Source organism: Nannospalax galili, unplaced genomic scaffold (genome assembly GCF_000622305.1).
Source record: "Nannospalax galili isolate Female #2095 unplaced genomic scaffold, S.galili_v1.0 scaffold192, whole genome shotgun sequence".
Classification (NCBI taxonomy): domain Eukaryota; kingdom Metazoa; phylum Chordata; class Mammalia; order Rodentia; family Spalacidae; genus Nannospalax; species Nannospalax galili.
In genome coordinates this window covers 1,428,372-1,443,017 of record NW_008331810.1, presented here as the reverse complement: position 1 = coordinate 1,443,017, position 14,646 = coordinate 1,428,372, and the positions used below count along the sequence as shown (strand labels likewise).

At 50.0% G+C, this 14,646-nt stretch overlaps 1 protein-coding gene across 1 annotated transcript; it reads right to left on the bottom strand.

Moving 5' to 3' along the window:
- Positions 1-413: 413 nt before the first annotated feature.
- On the bottom strand, positions 414-14,401 carry Get1 (guided entry of tail-anchored proteins factor 1). Its single transcript, XM_008826915.2, has 5 exons — positions 14,199-14,401; positions 6,981-7,146; positions 6,039-6,106; positions 4,030-4,144; positions 414-2,353 (listed from the first exon to the last, which is right to left on the bottom strand). Exons 1-5 carry the CDS (start codon positions 14,298-14,300, stop codon positions 2,280-2,282), a joined length of 525 nt encoding a protein of 174 aa, XP_008825137.1. The 5' UTR covers positions 14,301-14,401; the 3' UTR covers positions 414-2,279.
- Between the last annotated feature and the right edge of the window lie 245 nt (positions 14,402-14,646).

The following is a 14,646-nucleotide window of genomic DNA, read 5'->3' as shown; positions in this document are numbered from 1 at the left end:
TTTTCCAAAGTTTTACACAGGAGTATAAAAAACCCCTCCAAAATCTGGACAAGGGGTCTGACTCCTTTTATTCATTGGGTCACTCCTGCTAGCATAAAATCATTAAACTTCTTGTCCTCGCCTGACTTCAGCTGTCAGTCTCTGATTTTTCTGTCACAGGAGAGAAGCCACCCCCGAAGCTGCCCTCTGCACTGAGCATGCAGGCACATGTACACACAGTAAAACATAAAAAACAGAGTAAAAGAAAATTCAATCTTTAGGAGAATGAATGACTAATTTTTTAGATTTTACTTTTGTAATTTTTTTAAAAAGGCTTTAAAAGTACATACACCCAAACATGGACCATCATGGTGAGTCCTAAGAAACTGTCAGAAGTGGGAACCGGGAGACCGACAAGACAGGACAGTCAGAAGCACTTTCCACTGAACCCCCTTCCTTCATTTATTATCCATTTTTAAACAAATACAATTTCGGGAAGAAAAGCACCCACCTTGATGTGAAACCCACAGCTCTGGTGTCATGGACATGAATGCACCAGGGGAGAGCTGATAGCTGGGAACCAAAACAAACCACCTTTCTGCAGCCTCCTGGGATCTGTCATTCCCCAAACTCCACAGGGTCACCTGAGATCATGTCTTTGAGAGGGGTCCGGCCTGGATCCTCTATTCTGATTAGTGTTCCAAGTGGCTCCTGGGATGCCAACACAGCCCATCGCTCCAGCCTGCACCCCACTACAAAAGGCAGTGAGGCGCATGCCCTCGGAGCAGGATCCATGGAGGCACCTGAGCTCCACCGTGCTGCTGTTTTCTTCTCAGGTCAACTTCTCATCCGTGTGGGTGTGTCTTGTGCATGGCGAGGATGCCGGGAACTAGCGTCCAAGTCCTGATGCAGCTGGCTATGCGTGCTGCTGTGCTCCCTGATCCACATTATAAACACGGGCACACAATCTTGGGTAAGCCCGTGGTGAGTTTAAGTAACCGGAACCACAAACCTGCCCTGGGGGTCTTCAGTTTGACAGCAAACCCAAGGGCCACAGCACTGGCCTTTCCACAGCACAACCAGTCAAAGTAACAATGAGCTCCTTACGAGGTCGTTAAAAACACAACAATATAAGTATGATCCCTCTGGTGCTAGGAGGCAGCTTTTCTGCCCAGTTCCCCACAGTCAAGGACCCGGGCCCCCAGCTACCTGTCAGTAACAGACCGCTCACAGCAAATGAGGCTGCAAGGGAGAAATTCCTGCTAGCACTTACGAGCATCATCAGAAAAAGTGCTTCAAAAATAGTCAGCAGCTGGGTGTGGTGCCACGCCTGTACTCCCAGCACTTGGGAGGTCAAGCCAGGTGGATCTCAGTGAGCTCAAGACCAGCCTGGTCTACATGGGGAGTTCCAGGCCAGTAAGGGCTACATAGTGAGATCCTGTCTCAAACAAACAAACAAAAAAACAAACTGTCAGTGGGACTATACTTTATAGGACAAACAAATTATCAGTTCAGGTTAATTTAATCAGACGCCTACCTTGTTTTTTACCGTGTCCCATTCTGTAGAGCATAAATAAATACTGAAGGCTTTAAAACTAGACTTCATTTGAAAGACTTAAAGACAGAATCCAAGCACAAAACAATACATCATGGTCTCATAACACATGTACAAACCACTGTAATGACAAATGAACAGGTGCAAACAAACGCTGCTTTCAACAAGTTCACACTGAATGAATGCTTATAGAACAATGGCAGTACAGCAGAGGAGACTCGCGAGCGCATCTGCTGGTGTTACCCTAGTTGTCCTGCCCCAGATTAAACATTTCGGCTTCCAGTAGTGGTATTTAAAGTTACTTCAGTCCATCATGTTGGCACGGGCAACCAGGAGAGGGAGGCAGGCAGAGTTCTGTGAGATGGGGGCCAGCCTGCTCTCCATAGAGAGCTCCAGGCCAGCTGGGGCTACAAGGAGACCCTGTCTCAAAAACAACAAGAAAGTAAGTTATTTTCTACAATGCAAAACAACACTGTCAGAGTTGTTAGAAAATTATGACTCCAGTTTTCAACAGAACCAAGAGGGCAGATCCTGAGCACCAGCGTGCAGCTGCCCTGTGCCGGTTGCTAGGCCTGACGGACTATGACAGGCCTTTCTGGCTCAATGAAAAGTGTGGAAAAATCACGATTCATCTACGAAGAAACATTTTACGACAACAGAAATAAGAACCTGCGGACTTCCGTGTTTAGTTCTTTGACCTCACGAAGTCATTTCTTCCCCTCTGTGGCTGTGCGAACCCTCCTTTTCAGCTGAAGGGGTGAAGGACAATAGCCACGACTTTGTTACAGACTAAAATCCAACAGGTAATTCCAACACCGCCTACAAAGAAAGACAGCACCGTGAGAGAGCTCAGCGACAAGGGCCCAGCTTCCTACTGCCGCCATCACTATAGGAAATCAGATTTCAGTCCTTCTGAGCAAAGCAGGGCTAGGAGCTCAGACTAGAGATCCACAGGCCGCACTAGTACTGAACAGGATGACCATGGGCATGGGATTACCATGGGCAAGGTCTGAATGTGCCTCTCCTTACTATGTGTGACGTTAATGGACTGTAAGGACACCCTGGACCACTGTTTCTTTCTCAGAAAGATATTATAAACAAAGTGATGCTCACCCAAGCCTAAATGGAAGATACCTGCACCCTTCCTCACCCAGGCTGCAGGGCCAACAGCTCAGCAGGGGGCAGTGGGGGCATGGGGAGGAAAAAGAGAAGGGTACAGACAGACAGCTCTGCTACATTAGGAGTCCTTGGAATTATCCTTCCTATTAACATGGTAGTTCACCTCCAGTATAACCAAAAATCAGAACCCGTGACTGACAAGAATATCTGCTATCTTTGTTCCGTAGGTACAGTCTTACACTGTAGCCCAGGCTGGCCTTGAACCTGTAGCAATCCACCTACCTCCACCTTCCAAATGCTGGGATTACAGTTATGAGCCACCACACCCAGCAACATTATCGTTAATGGCAAAAATCAGGACCTAAGGACTTATCCTTAACAGGAAAATTAGCAAATTATGACATCCTAATGATGAACAACTGAAAATTCCTTAGTAAAGAAATTTATGGACAGAATGCCGTGATGTGCACACTGTGTCCCCCTAACCCATACACTGAAACCCTACCCTGTGGACTGTATGCATGGGCCTTTGGGAGATACTCAGGTCATGAGGAAGCGGTAGGAAGGAGCCCTGCGGGCATAACTTCTCACCTTCATCCCTCCGCCAGGAACAGAGAGAAGGTGTCATATGCGGACTACCAATTGGTCCTCATCAGACACCCAAGGAACTGGCACCTTCACCTTGGATTTCCAGCCACTGAAAAGTAGATTTTATGTTCTTTCTAAGCCACCCAGTTTATGGTGTTTTGTTATAGTCTCCTGGACACAGGAATGTCTCACAGGATCAAGTGAAAGGATACGAAATGACATATTTCAAAACAGGAAAAGACTGGAAATATCTTATTAAGAGGGGTCCTCTGTAACTGATGGGATTCTCTTTAAGGATTTTTTAAAATATTTTATTATTTTTATTTTATGTGTATGCGTGTATTCCCTACATGTATGGAAATGTACATGTGTTGTGCAGTGCCCACAGAGGTCAGAAAAGGGTGTCAGGTTCCCCTGGAACTGGAGTTACAGCCAGTTGTTAGCCACCATGTGGGTGCTGGGAACTGAACCCAGGCCCTTACCATCCAAAAGAGGGCACCTTCCAAAACACAAAGGGCGACAGCAGCAAGTAGCGCAGATGGCGAAAGCGAACTCAAAGGGCGGGGTCTGGGCTCCAGGTGATGATCAGAGGCTAGGGAACCCGACCCGAGCCCTAGGCTTGCAGCTCTGCTTGTGGGCATTCTAGTGATGTGGGACAGCAAGCAGCTTCCCCAGACCCTGAGTGCAGTGAGACACAAAGGGTGGCTCACTGAGAGGCTGGAGAGGACGAATAGGCTATTTCCTCTTCACCACACACCTCTACATAAGCCCTCCACAGTCTCTCATACCTGCTACCCTAGTAGGAAAGGCCACCAGGCGGTCCAGCGGGGTGATCCATTTGCTTGGTACAACAGCCACAGGGACAGAATAATACTTCCAAATGAGCGAGATCATCAGTGCTGCCTGGAAAGATACTTGTGGTGAGTGGAGGCCACTGTCAGTCACATACCACAAAGACAACCTCCAGACTCACACCTCAATCTCATACTCCCCACCACAGACAACACACACAGAACCACTGCCTTCCAGGACCAAAGCCTGAAAAATGTACGGCCAGAGACGGGTTCATCAAAGAAGCTGCTTTCTGCAGCACAGAGAAGCACCTACAGAGATCCCCAACTGGTCAAGTGCGAGAACAGGTGGCCACGGAAGGCTGGCCCCAAGTGTACATCTACAACACAACCCCCGCACCTAAGGCTCAGGGAACATCTCAGAAGAGAGGACAGGAAGATTGTAAGAGCCAGAGGACCAGGATGCCTGCTGAGGGAAGTGTGTTCCAGATACCACAGGGCAGCTGCACCCAACAAATCTCAACATGGTTGCCTGAACAGGATCTGCACAATGCCAACAGCAGCTGGCACGGCAATGTGGACAGGGGATTTCACAAGGCCCCATCCCAGATGAAGAGCTGCAGGCATCGATGACCACTGAGAGAGGGGAACCCGTTTTCTCCAGGGACGAGCCCCAGGTCGGTTATCCAATCCCAAGTGCTCAGCCCTAAGCACACATAAACACAAGCACCACGAAGTGGACTGAGTAGGTTATATGTATGTGTGTACACATACGTGTGTGTATAGATGCATTTATATGTACACAATGATTACAGAAGATCATACACTTGGGAGGGACATGGGAGGAGGGCGGAGAGGGGCGGAAACATGTAAATATAGTACTCACGTATGAAAACCCCAAAACACAAAAATTTAAGAAAGAAAAAGATGGGCTCATGAGGATGTCCACACACTGACAGGTGGGAGAGTCTTCTTGTGGGAACTGGCATTTTACCATTTTAAGATGGATACACTGTGTATTTACTATTTAAAACAGCAAATCCTCCATGCTGTGTCTCCTCTGAAGCTGAACAATGTATGCTAAAGAGTGGCCTCGAGATCCCCATCAGACAGTCCTCCACGCTCGCTCAGATGGCAGGGCAGCTGGAGCTCTGCCTCCCATCCTTTCCTACTCTCCCAGCAGCAATCACAGGAAAGGACCACACACAGCCCTAAAACCCCAGGTTCCTCAAGGCAGCTGCTGGCTCAGCCACTTGTCAGCCGGGCGCACACTCAGCCTCCAGGGAGCAGCAACGCCATGGGCCCAGGAGACATGAGCCAGCACAAATCATCCAGCTAAGAAAACTGGAGGCCGACTAATGAGGAAAACTGGCTGGTGTCCTACCTGGAGGGTGGAAAGCACGGCTCACACACACACACCAGGGGACAGTGTCCATCAGAGCTTCTCAAGGCATCCCTGCCCATTAAAAGGCTCCAGGACAAAGGCAAGGTGACAGGGCTCGGAGAAGTTAGCTCTCGGACCAAGCAGAGGCGTCCTTTTAGTCTAATTAGAAATCCATGGCTGGCAGCTGGGTAAATGCTCAGCAGGCAGAGCACCTGCCATGAAGCGTAGATCCCCAGCACCCACATAAGTGCCAGGTGGCCACCACAGCCCACCTGGTGTCTCAGGACTCAGGAGGGAGAGACAGGAGCCTGAGAACAAGCTGGGGGCTCTGGGTTCAGGTGGAGTGAGACCGAGGAAGACACCCAACACTGACCTCTGGCCTCCACAAAGGAACACAGAAGCACGAGCACACATGCAAACACACCCACACAGGCATACCACAAACACACACGCATGCAAAAATAAAGTAAAATAACGGGAAGAGATTCCCAGCTGTTGTGTGACAGCGGCAGGATGACGCAGCGGATGTACTAGAAAAGCTATGAACCCTGCGGCCTGCGGACAAGGCGCCCAGGGAGGCCAAGCCATCACCGCTAACGGCCCAGCGGACACCACAACTTACTTGCAGTACGTAGAAAGCAACACTTATGACCCATTTTATCTTGGCTAGCTGAGCTGTCCGAGCTCTCACTGAAAGGAAGAACAAGAAAATCACCATGTCAGGACTGAAAAATTGAGAAAACACCTAAATACACAGAAATGTTATTTTTCCTTATAAAGCACTTTGTGGTTATAAATGGAACAATCACTCAATACATTAAAAAATAAGAATACAGTGTGACACATATGACAATGCCATGACGAAACTCATTACATAATACAAAAAAATTAATTTAAAAAACGTAGTCACCTGTCTTATTGGTACACCGCTATTTAAAGTGGAAACCTACTCAGACTGGACTTGAAATCCCCTCAAGTTACTCACCCAGAGAGATTCTTTTCTAGCGCATTTAACACTGACCAACAATGCTCAAACTTCATCCCTGTTTTCCAGCCTACACTGTCCCTGAACCCCAGGAGGCATCCAGCTTGTCCCGAGCCTGGACACGCTGTCTGTGTGCTCTCCGCAAGTGAAGCCTATTCCAACCCAGGACCACCCAGCAGGGCCTCTCAGCAGACGCTGCCCTCGGATGCCATCCTCACCACAGGCCCTGACACTGCTGTCTACACTCACCTAAGGTCCGTGGGCATGCTCCTGAAAGTGGGCCAAGTGCCCCGAGGACCCACTGTTGTGATCCTTATCCGAGCTTCCCTCAACAAAATGCCAAACCTGAAAATAACCTACCAACAAGCTGGCTTTAAGGAAAATCTAAGAGGATGCCCGAGTCTGAAAAGCAAAGTTTTAGCAGCAGGAAGAATGCAAGAATGATTGCTGGGCTTCCTCTAGACAAGCCAGAGTCCTATCAACATAGACCATAGAGCAGAGCACACACACAAATCCCCACAGCCAGATCCTTGGCTGGTCAGCCCTTATGACACTAGCCAGGCTATGGGACTGTAGTACCATGAGTTTTGAGCCTGTCCGTCATCTTGTTGATCTTCCTTTCCAGCCTGGCATATCTGGCAAACTCGTCCATCATGTTGACGGTGGACAGCTCCTGCTTCATGTCCTGGATCTCGGCTCTCATCTGTGACTCCTGCTCTGCATCCTTCTGCAGCACTCTGGAAACCTGGAGGGGAGGTGGCTGGCATCAGTGTCCATTCACATGGGTTCCCTAGTTCCTCCTGCACAGAAGACCTGCGTGTCCTCACTGAGAAGACAGTATGCCTTGACCAGCCCGCTACATGGCAGGCTACACCCCAAGTCAGCACTATGAACACACCCGGGTGTTCATATAAAGTATAGGTGCTTCAGGGAAACACTGAGCGGTCATATTACTGAGCGCAGAAACCAGCCCCGGCAGCCAAACTGGAATTCTGGGGATACAACAGTGGCCACCACGTGGCACCCAGCAACGACCAGAGCTGGGCCAGGGTCCCAGGACTATGAGGTCATGGAAAGAGGGTTACAAAGGGAAAGAACCAGGCTGGGCCAGCGGCAGTGACCTCTAGGGACTTGCCTCACAATCAAAAGGAACTGCTACTGCAGTGCATGAGGTAATAACAAGTATCACCTCCAAGACACCGCCAGACACTGAAGCTCTGAAGAGGCTCTGTCCTGCTCTGGCCATCAAAAACCCCTGCAGACCCCACAGCACGGCAATGCAGGGCAATGGCCAGGGCCACTGCTGTACAGGACGCTCATTCAAGCAGGCACCAGAACAGGTCTTCAGGATCGGACAGTGTTAGTAATGTGCTCGACGCCCGCACTGCCGAAGACCACTGCTCACACTTGCACTGAAGTGTGAGCAATGAGGGGCTAGGCTGACAGCATGCCTTCAGATGTTTCAGGAAACAGAACTGCTTTTCATACTGTATGAACGTTTCTGCACATATTTGTGTGTCAAACTTTTTAAAAAATATTTTATTATTTTTATGTGTATGAGTGTACTGCCTGCATGTATATGAGTGCACCCATGTCATGCAATGCCGGGGAGGTCAGAAGAGGGCTTTGGATTCCGCTGGAACTGGAGTTGAGTTAAGGACAGTTTGTAGCCGCCACGTGGGTGTTGGAAGTCAAACCTGGGTCCTCTGCAAGAGCAGTCAGTACTCTCAACCACTAAGCCATCTTTCCAGCCCCATGTGTTTCCAAACTTTTTAAAGTAGGTTTGTCAGTTAAAAATGAAAGTGTAAAGAGTGTCTAAGTGCACCTGGCCTACAGCAAGTGCCACCCCTGGCTCACAGGGTCCCCCTGATTGCCACAGTGGGGCAACTGCAGCTAGAGTCCAACCTAACCCCAGGGGTGCTGGTGCACACAGAGGGCTAAGATACAAGCTGAGACCCTATCAAGTGCCTGCACAATGAAGCTGTAAGTTAGGACCCCCAGCAAGGTGCGTGGCCACAGTAGCTGCACAGTGTGCTCACTATTGTGAAGCTTTTGTGGGTCTGGTGCAAGGAGGGGTCTGCAAACCAAGCCTCCCTTTACCAGCCCACTACCCACCACTCTAAGGAAGATTTACTTCAGTCTGGTCTGCCCTGGAGAGGAAAACAGGAATGAGCCAAACGATCTAAAGTCACAGAGCTATGGTTTGAAAGCAGCTGCATACACAAGCTGCTTAAAACTCAACAGAAAACAAAAGCCATCTGGCCCAATGGTGTACCCTGTAATCCTAGCACTCGGGACGCTGAGGCAGGAGAATGAGTTCAAAGCCAGCCAGGGGTCCATAGCCACCACCAGACCAACATAAAATATAGAGACCCTGTTTCAAAAGGAAAAGTTTCAGCTCTGCTTCCTGTGCCTGCTTGAAGAAGTGAGCACTTAGCTTCTGCTCCTCCTCCAGCCACCTCTGCTGCCATGCCTCCCTGCCAGGATGGATTCTTGCCCCTTTGGAGCAACCGTAAACTAAAAACTCTTCCTTTTATTTAAAAAAAAAAAAGTTCAGGTGTGGTGGTGTACTTTTTATCTTAGCACTCCAGAGGCAGAAACAGGTGGATCTCAGATCTCTGTGAGTCTAAGGCTGTACTACCTAAAACAAAAATAAAAAAACATGGGGCTAGAAAGATGGCTCAGTGGTTAAGAGCGCTAGCTGCTCTTGTAGAGAACCTGGGTTTGGTTCCCAGCACCCAGATGGTGGTGAACAACCATTCCCAACTCCAGTTCCAAGGACTCTGACACCCTCTTCTGGCCTCTGCAGGCATTGCACACACGTGGTGCACATGCAGGGAAAACATGCACATAAAATGAAAGTAAGTCAAAGATAAAATTGGGACTGGAAAGATGGCTCAATGGTTAAGAGCACTGGCTGCTCTTGCACAGGACCCAGGTTCGATTCCCAGCACCCACATGGCGGCTAACAACTGTCCTACCTATAGTTCCAGGGGAATTTGACACCCTCTTCTGACCTCTTCAGGCATTGTACAACACAGATGCACTTACATACATGTAGGCAAAACACTCACACACATAAAAGAAAAATAATAAAAGTATTAAAACCATCGTCCAGAACCACAGTTCCAGGGACTCTGACACCCCTCTTCTGACCTCCAAGAGCACTGCAGGTACATATGCACTTACATACATGCAGGCAAAACACTCATACACATAAAGTAAAAATAAATAAAAAGATAAAAGTTAAAAAAAAAAAAAAAAAAAAAAAAAAAAAAAAAAAAAAAAAAAAAAAAAAAAAAAATAAAAAAAAAAAAAAAAAAAACACAAGACCACAGGAACCAAAAGAAAAAAAGCTACCCTCTAGGTGATGCAAGCACAATTGCAGGGTACAAGACTTCTAAGTCCTAGAGACAGATTCATCAAGAATCTGAAGCACAAAGTGTGTAAAATTCGAATCAAGATGACATATCAGTGGTGACATCCAAGGAGGGAAACATCTGCTTCTTTGCGGCCAGTGAGCAGAGGCTGCACAGTGCGTGTGCGGTCACCCTAGGGTCCCGTTCAGCAGGGACACCCTTTCTGCAAGAGGTTCAGGAGTGACCTGGAATCCCTCGGGGAAGGTCAAACTCCATCACAACAACTCAAGGGCTGGGAAGTCTGAAAACCGGCGGCATAACAGTTAAGTTCAGCCAGGCTCCTCCCTTCTGAATTCCAAGGGCACCAGCACAGCCAGTCACCAGTCTGGGTGTGTCCCTAAACACCAGACACAGACTTCATCTCATCTCAGGAAGGGCAAGCACCTGCCACTCTAGCCAGTGCCAGGGCCAGCCAGTCAGGTCCAAGCAGAGCAACTTGCTGGGATAGGGCCACACTCCTGGGATGCTGAATATCCCCACCTGTGTACCTCAGAAGGGGACCCTGCCAGGCAGGCGCCCCACCCTGGAACACATCTTCCAGTCAAGGCTCCAAGCAGATCATGTGAGGTAGCGTGCCGCCCTAATGCTTGGAGGTCACCATAGACTGTCCCAAAGGGCCTTGCTGAGCTCTGTGGAGAGGAGTGCTCAAGGAAACCCCAGCGGGGCCTGTGGCCTCCCACTTTGTTCCTTTTTGGAACAAAAATGAAGAAAAACTTAGAAATCGCTGAACCCAGGAAAGGCCACACCAGCCAGAGCCCCAGGAGCGTCTGCACTGTGCAGGACTGCGGCAAAGCGGGGTCTATGGGGACTTCATGCAGGCATCTGCACACCTGCTCCCAGGCCCTCAGCTCACCTCTGCCAGACCAGCTCCTCAGGCACCCACATCACATCTTCACCCCACCTTCTGCACATGCCAGTCCTAGGAGTACACACAGTGCATCACATCAGACCTTCACCCCACCTGTCATGCCAGGCCTAGGGAGCACATACCCTTTTCCATCTCCTAAGAGCCTCCCCACATCTGTGCATGCTCAGTCAGGGTCACCTGAGCAGTGCGCCTCCCCTGCACCTGCACTATGGCCCCTTCTCCAACACCTTAAGATATAGTGCTGGATCCCTACTTAATGAACTAGACACTCTCATCTATGCATGCTGTGACCACCTTGAAGGAAAGGATCCTCAGGAACCCTCAAGCAGGCCAACCGCAGATACCACAGCAATGGGCTGAGATGGCCTCCTGGCACCTCACCCTCTTGCTGTACTAAGGGCTTCTGACAGACTTATGCAAGGGAATCATGCCAGGGGATCCACGGTGTCCTGGACGACTAATGGGATGGATGTACTCTAGCTTCCAGCTGGACTGACGTTCAAAAACACTGTGAGGAGGGCTACACTCTGAAGTCCCTGGGCATGGTCCATCCCAGGGGACACTGCTTCCCAGCCCAACTTCCCTGTCATGAATCTGTCCCACTTGGTCCCTCAAATCAGAGGCTGTGTTGGGGGAGCCTCTAACCACTTTGGCCTCCTCATCCCAGAGTGCTCCTAAGAGCGCCTATATACCCTCAGTAAGAACCCAGCCACCTGGCAAACTGGATCTCTTTACTCCTGTTCTCAACACCAGTTATGGGCTGTGCTCTGCTAAGGTGACCCTATACTAGCTTTCTGAACCTGGCTAACAACTGAGTGTCACCCAAGGGTTTAAGCTATGTGGCTGTAATAGAGGCTACAGTCTGCAGGAGAAGCACAGGATGTGGGTCCAGGTCCCCTTCAGACTCTTCCCACACTGGGAAAAACCTCACACATGGGCAACTGCCGAGCATGGTGAAGGCAAGGTGTCGGGCCTGGATGAAGACAGGATGCACACAGCTCTCTCCCAGCCAGCTACTGAAAAGTCATGGACAATTTGGGGAGGAAGCCAACCCCAACACGGCCTCCTTGGACAACTGACATTCCTTTCCTTAGCACCTGTGAGATGAAGTGCAAAGGGTGTGCATAGGAAGGAGAGGGGATGATGCAAGAAAGTGACACCAGGGCTGCAGAGAGGCCCCAGCACTTAAGGCACTCGTCACAGGAGCACAAGGACAGGCGATCCAATCTCCATTGTGCCCAAAGAAGATGGTGGGTATGCTGGTGATCTGATGTTAATTCTCAAGCACACCCACGTACATTCATCATCTTTTTGGGTGGAGTGCCAAACTGAGGATGCCAGAGAGACATCCTGGTCTTCAAACTCAAGAGCACATGGTTTTGCTGTGTTAATTAAAAGTCATCAGTCAGATTATGTTCATTAATAAAAGTCATTCCTACAAACAAAAGTCTGTAACTCTAGTTCCAGACGCCCTCTTCTGGCCTCTGAATGCTGCACTTAAATGCACACAAAACACATATTCTCTCTCTCTCTCTCTCTCTCTCTCTCTCTCTCTCTCTCTCTCTCTCTCTGTCAGACACACAGACACAGACACGCACATACACACACACACACACACACACACACACACACAGTCAAAAAAATTTAAAGAAAAAAAAAAGAAAATCAGAAACAGTCATTGATAAAACCAAAACTCAGAAACCATCACAGGGAATGTAAAAATGAGATGACAGTTTCTCAAAAACCTTAAATAGAAAATTACTACATGATTCAGCAACTTTCACTTCTGGGTTTATTTCCAAAACAAATGAAAAGGAGAACTCAGATTTCAGGGCCTGGACAGATGGCTCAGCATTAAAGGGTACACACTGCTCTCACAGAGGACCTGAGTTCAGTTCCCAGCACCCTTATTAAGAGGCTCACAAATGCCTGTAACTTCAGCTCCAGGAGATCTGACGCCCTTTTCTGGCCTCTGCACCTGCATTCATGTGCACGTACACACACACAGACACAATTAGACACACACACACAATTAAAAACAAAATCTTTGATTAAAAAAAAAAAGTCAGCAGGGAGTGGTGGCACACGCCTTTAATCCCAGCACTTGGGAGGCAGAGGCAGGAGGATCTCTGTGAGTTCAAGGCCAGCCTGGTCTACATAATGAGTTGCGTCCTCTTTTTTTTTTTTTTTTTTTTTTTTTTTTTAAAAAAAAAAAAAAAAAAAAAAAAAAAAAAAAAAAAAAAGTCAGACATTTGTACACTGATTTCTGGCAGCTTTGCTTATAATGGTTAAAAGGTAGAAATGACCCAAGTGTTCATCAACTAATGACTGGACTTTTAAATTGTTGGGACTGGAGAGATGGCTCAACTTCCTGCTTCCAGGGGATCTGAGTTTGAGTCCCAGTACTCATATTGGGTGGCCCACAACCACCTGTAATTCCAGCTCCAGGGGCTCCAACGCCCTCTTCTGGCCTCTCTGGCACCTGAACACACATGACATACACATACACATAAATAAAAGAGGGAAAATATACTTTAGGATAAAGGCTATAAACCAGAGTTTTGTACAAAACCGAATCCCATCCCAGAAGGGGGCTCCCTGCAGTCTGGGACCTGCAGCTCTGGTACCAGGCACCTGTAAGGACACACACAAGGCCGGCCCTCAGTGAATGCTGGCACAGAAAAGCATAATGAAATCTTAATGGACCACCCTCCCTCATTCATATCAGAGGACAATAGAACAGTTTCCAATCTGAAATGTCAGTGTAAAGCAGACAGCCCCTCGCTCCACTATGGACAGATGGAAGATGCTGAGCCTTCTGGTAGGTTCCTGAGGTCCTCTCCTCCCATCCCACCACCTCCAAGGCCCACCCAGGAGTGGCTGAGTAACTTAGCGCAACTAAGTTCTGGGCCAGACCCATCCTCTGGGAGGGAAAGGGAAAGTCAGAGGATGTCTTTGCCACCCAGAGTAGCCATGACACCTGGACACAGGTAAGGTGTTCACTGCCAGGGCAGAATACAGGCAGAGGGAGCGCTCTCCAGGGCTTGTGGCTCGCTTGCACAGACAGCATCCCAGCAGCTCATGCCAGAAAGGATGGCCCCCTGCAGTCTGGGATCTGCAACTCGGGTACCAGGCACCTGGGGTACCAAGCACCTGGGGGAGCAAACACCTGGGGAGCAGGCACCTGGGGTACCAGGCACCTCGAGGAGTAGGCACCAGTGAGGATGCACACGAGACCCCCGGAAGCCAGAGCTGCTCCAGGGCCCCAGGGAGCAGGGCTAACGGAAGAGAGGAGCAGGTGGCGGGACCCGAGAACGCCCAGTGTGCGGCCACACACCCCGAGGACTCCTGCCACGGGCGAACAGGAGTCTCCCGTGCGGTGCGTCGGATTCCGGACGTAAAGCCTCGCAACCTTTTACAAGCTAGGAGCTACTGAAAAACAAGCAGCTCTGCAACCCGGGCACGCGGCCTCGGCAGCCCCGCGGAACCCCAGCGTAGCCGGCCACTTACGAAGGAGGAGAGCGACGGCAGCAGGATCCGGAGCACGTTGCACCCGAACACGAAGCAGAGCACCAACAGCCACGCCCAGCGGTCGGCCTCGGCCGCGCTCATCCCGGACTGCGCGGCGCCTGCACCGCTGCTACAGCGCCCAGGTAACCCCGCCGCCAGCACCTCCTGCGCATGCGCACGGCGGCCTGCACCGCTACGGCAGCGCCATGGCGACCACGCAGCCAAAAGCTCTTGCGCCTGCGCACTGCAGCCGGCACGCTACGGCAGCGCCATGGCGACCACGCGGGCAACAGCTCCTGCACCTGCGCACTGCAGCCCGCACGACTACACCCCGCGGTGACTACGCCTACAACAGCTCGTGCGCCTGCGCACTGCGGCCTGCACGGCTACGGCGGCGCCAGGGCGACCACGAGGCCAACAGGTCCTGCGCCTGCGCACTGCAGCCCCG

Bases quoted from the DNA above. Each gene is read 5' to 3' on its own strand.
- Get1 (XM_008826915.2), bottom strand. From the start codon at position 14,300: ATGAGCGCGGCCGAGGCCGACCGCTGGGCGTGGCTGTTGGTGCTCTGC. The intron at 7,147-14,198 runs GTAAGTGGCCGG...CCTCCCCTCCAG, and splicing joins TGCCGTCGCTCTCCTCCTTC to GTTTCCAGAGTGCTGCAGAA. The intron at 2,354-4,029 runs GTATGAGAGACT...CTTTCTTTGTAG, and splicing joins CTTTCCTACTAGGGTAGCAG to GCGGTGTTGGAATTACCTGT.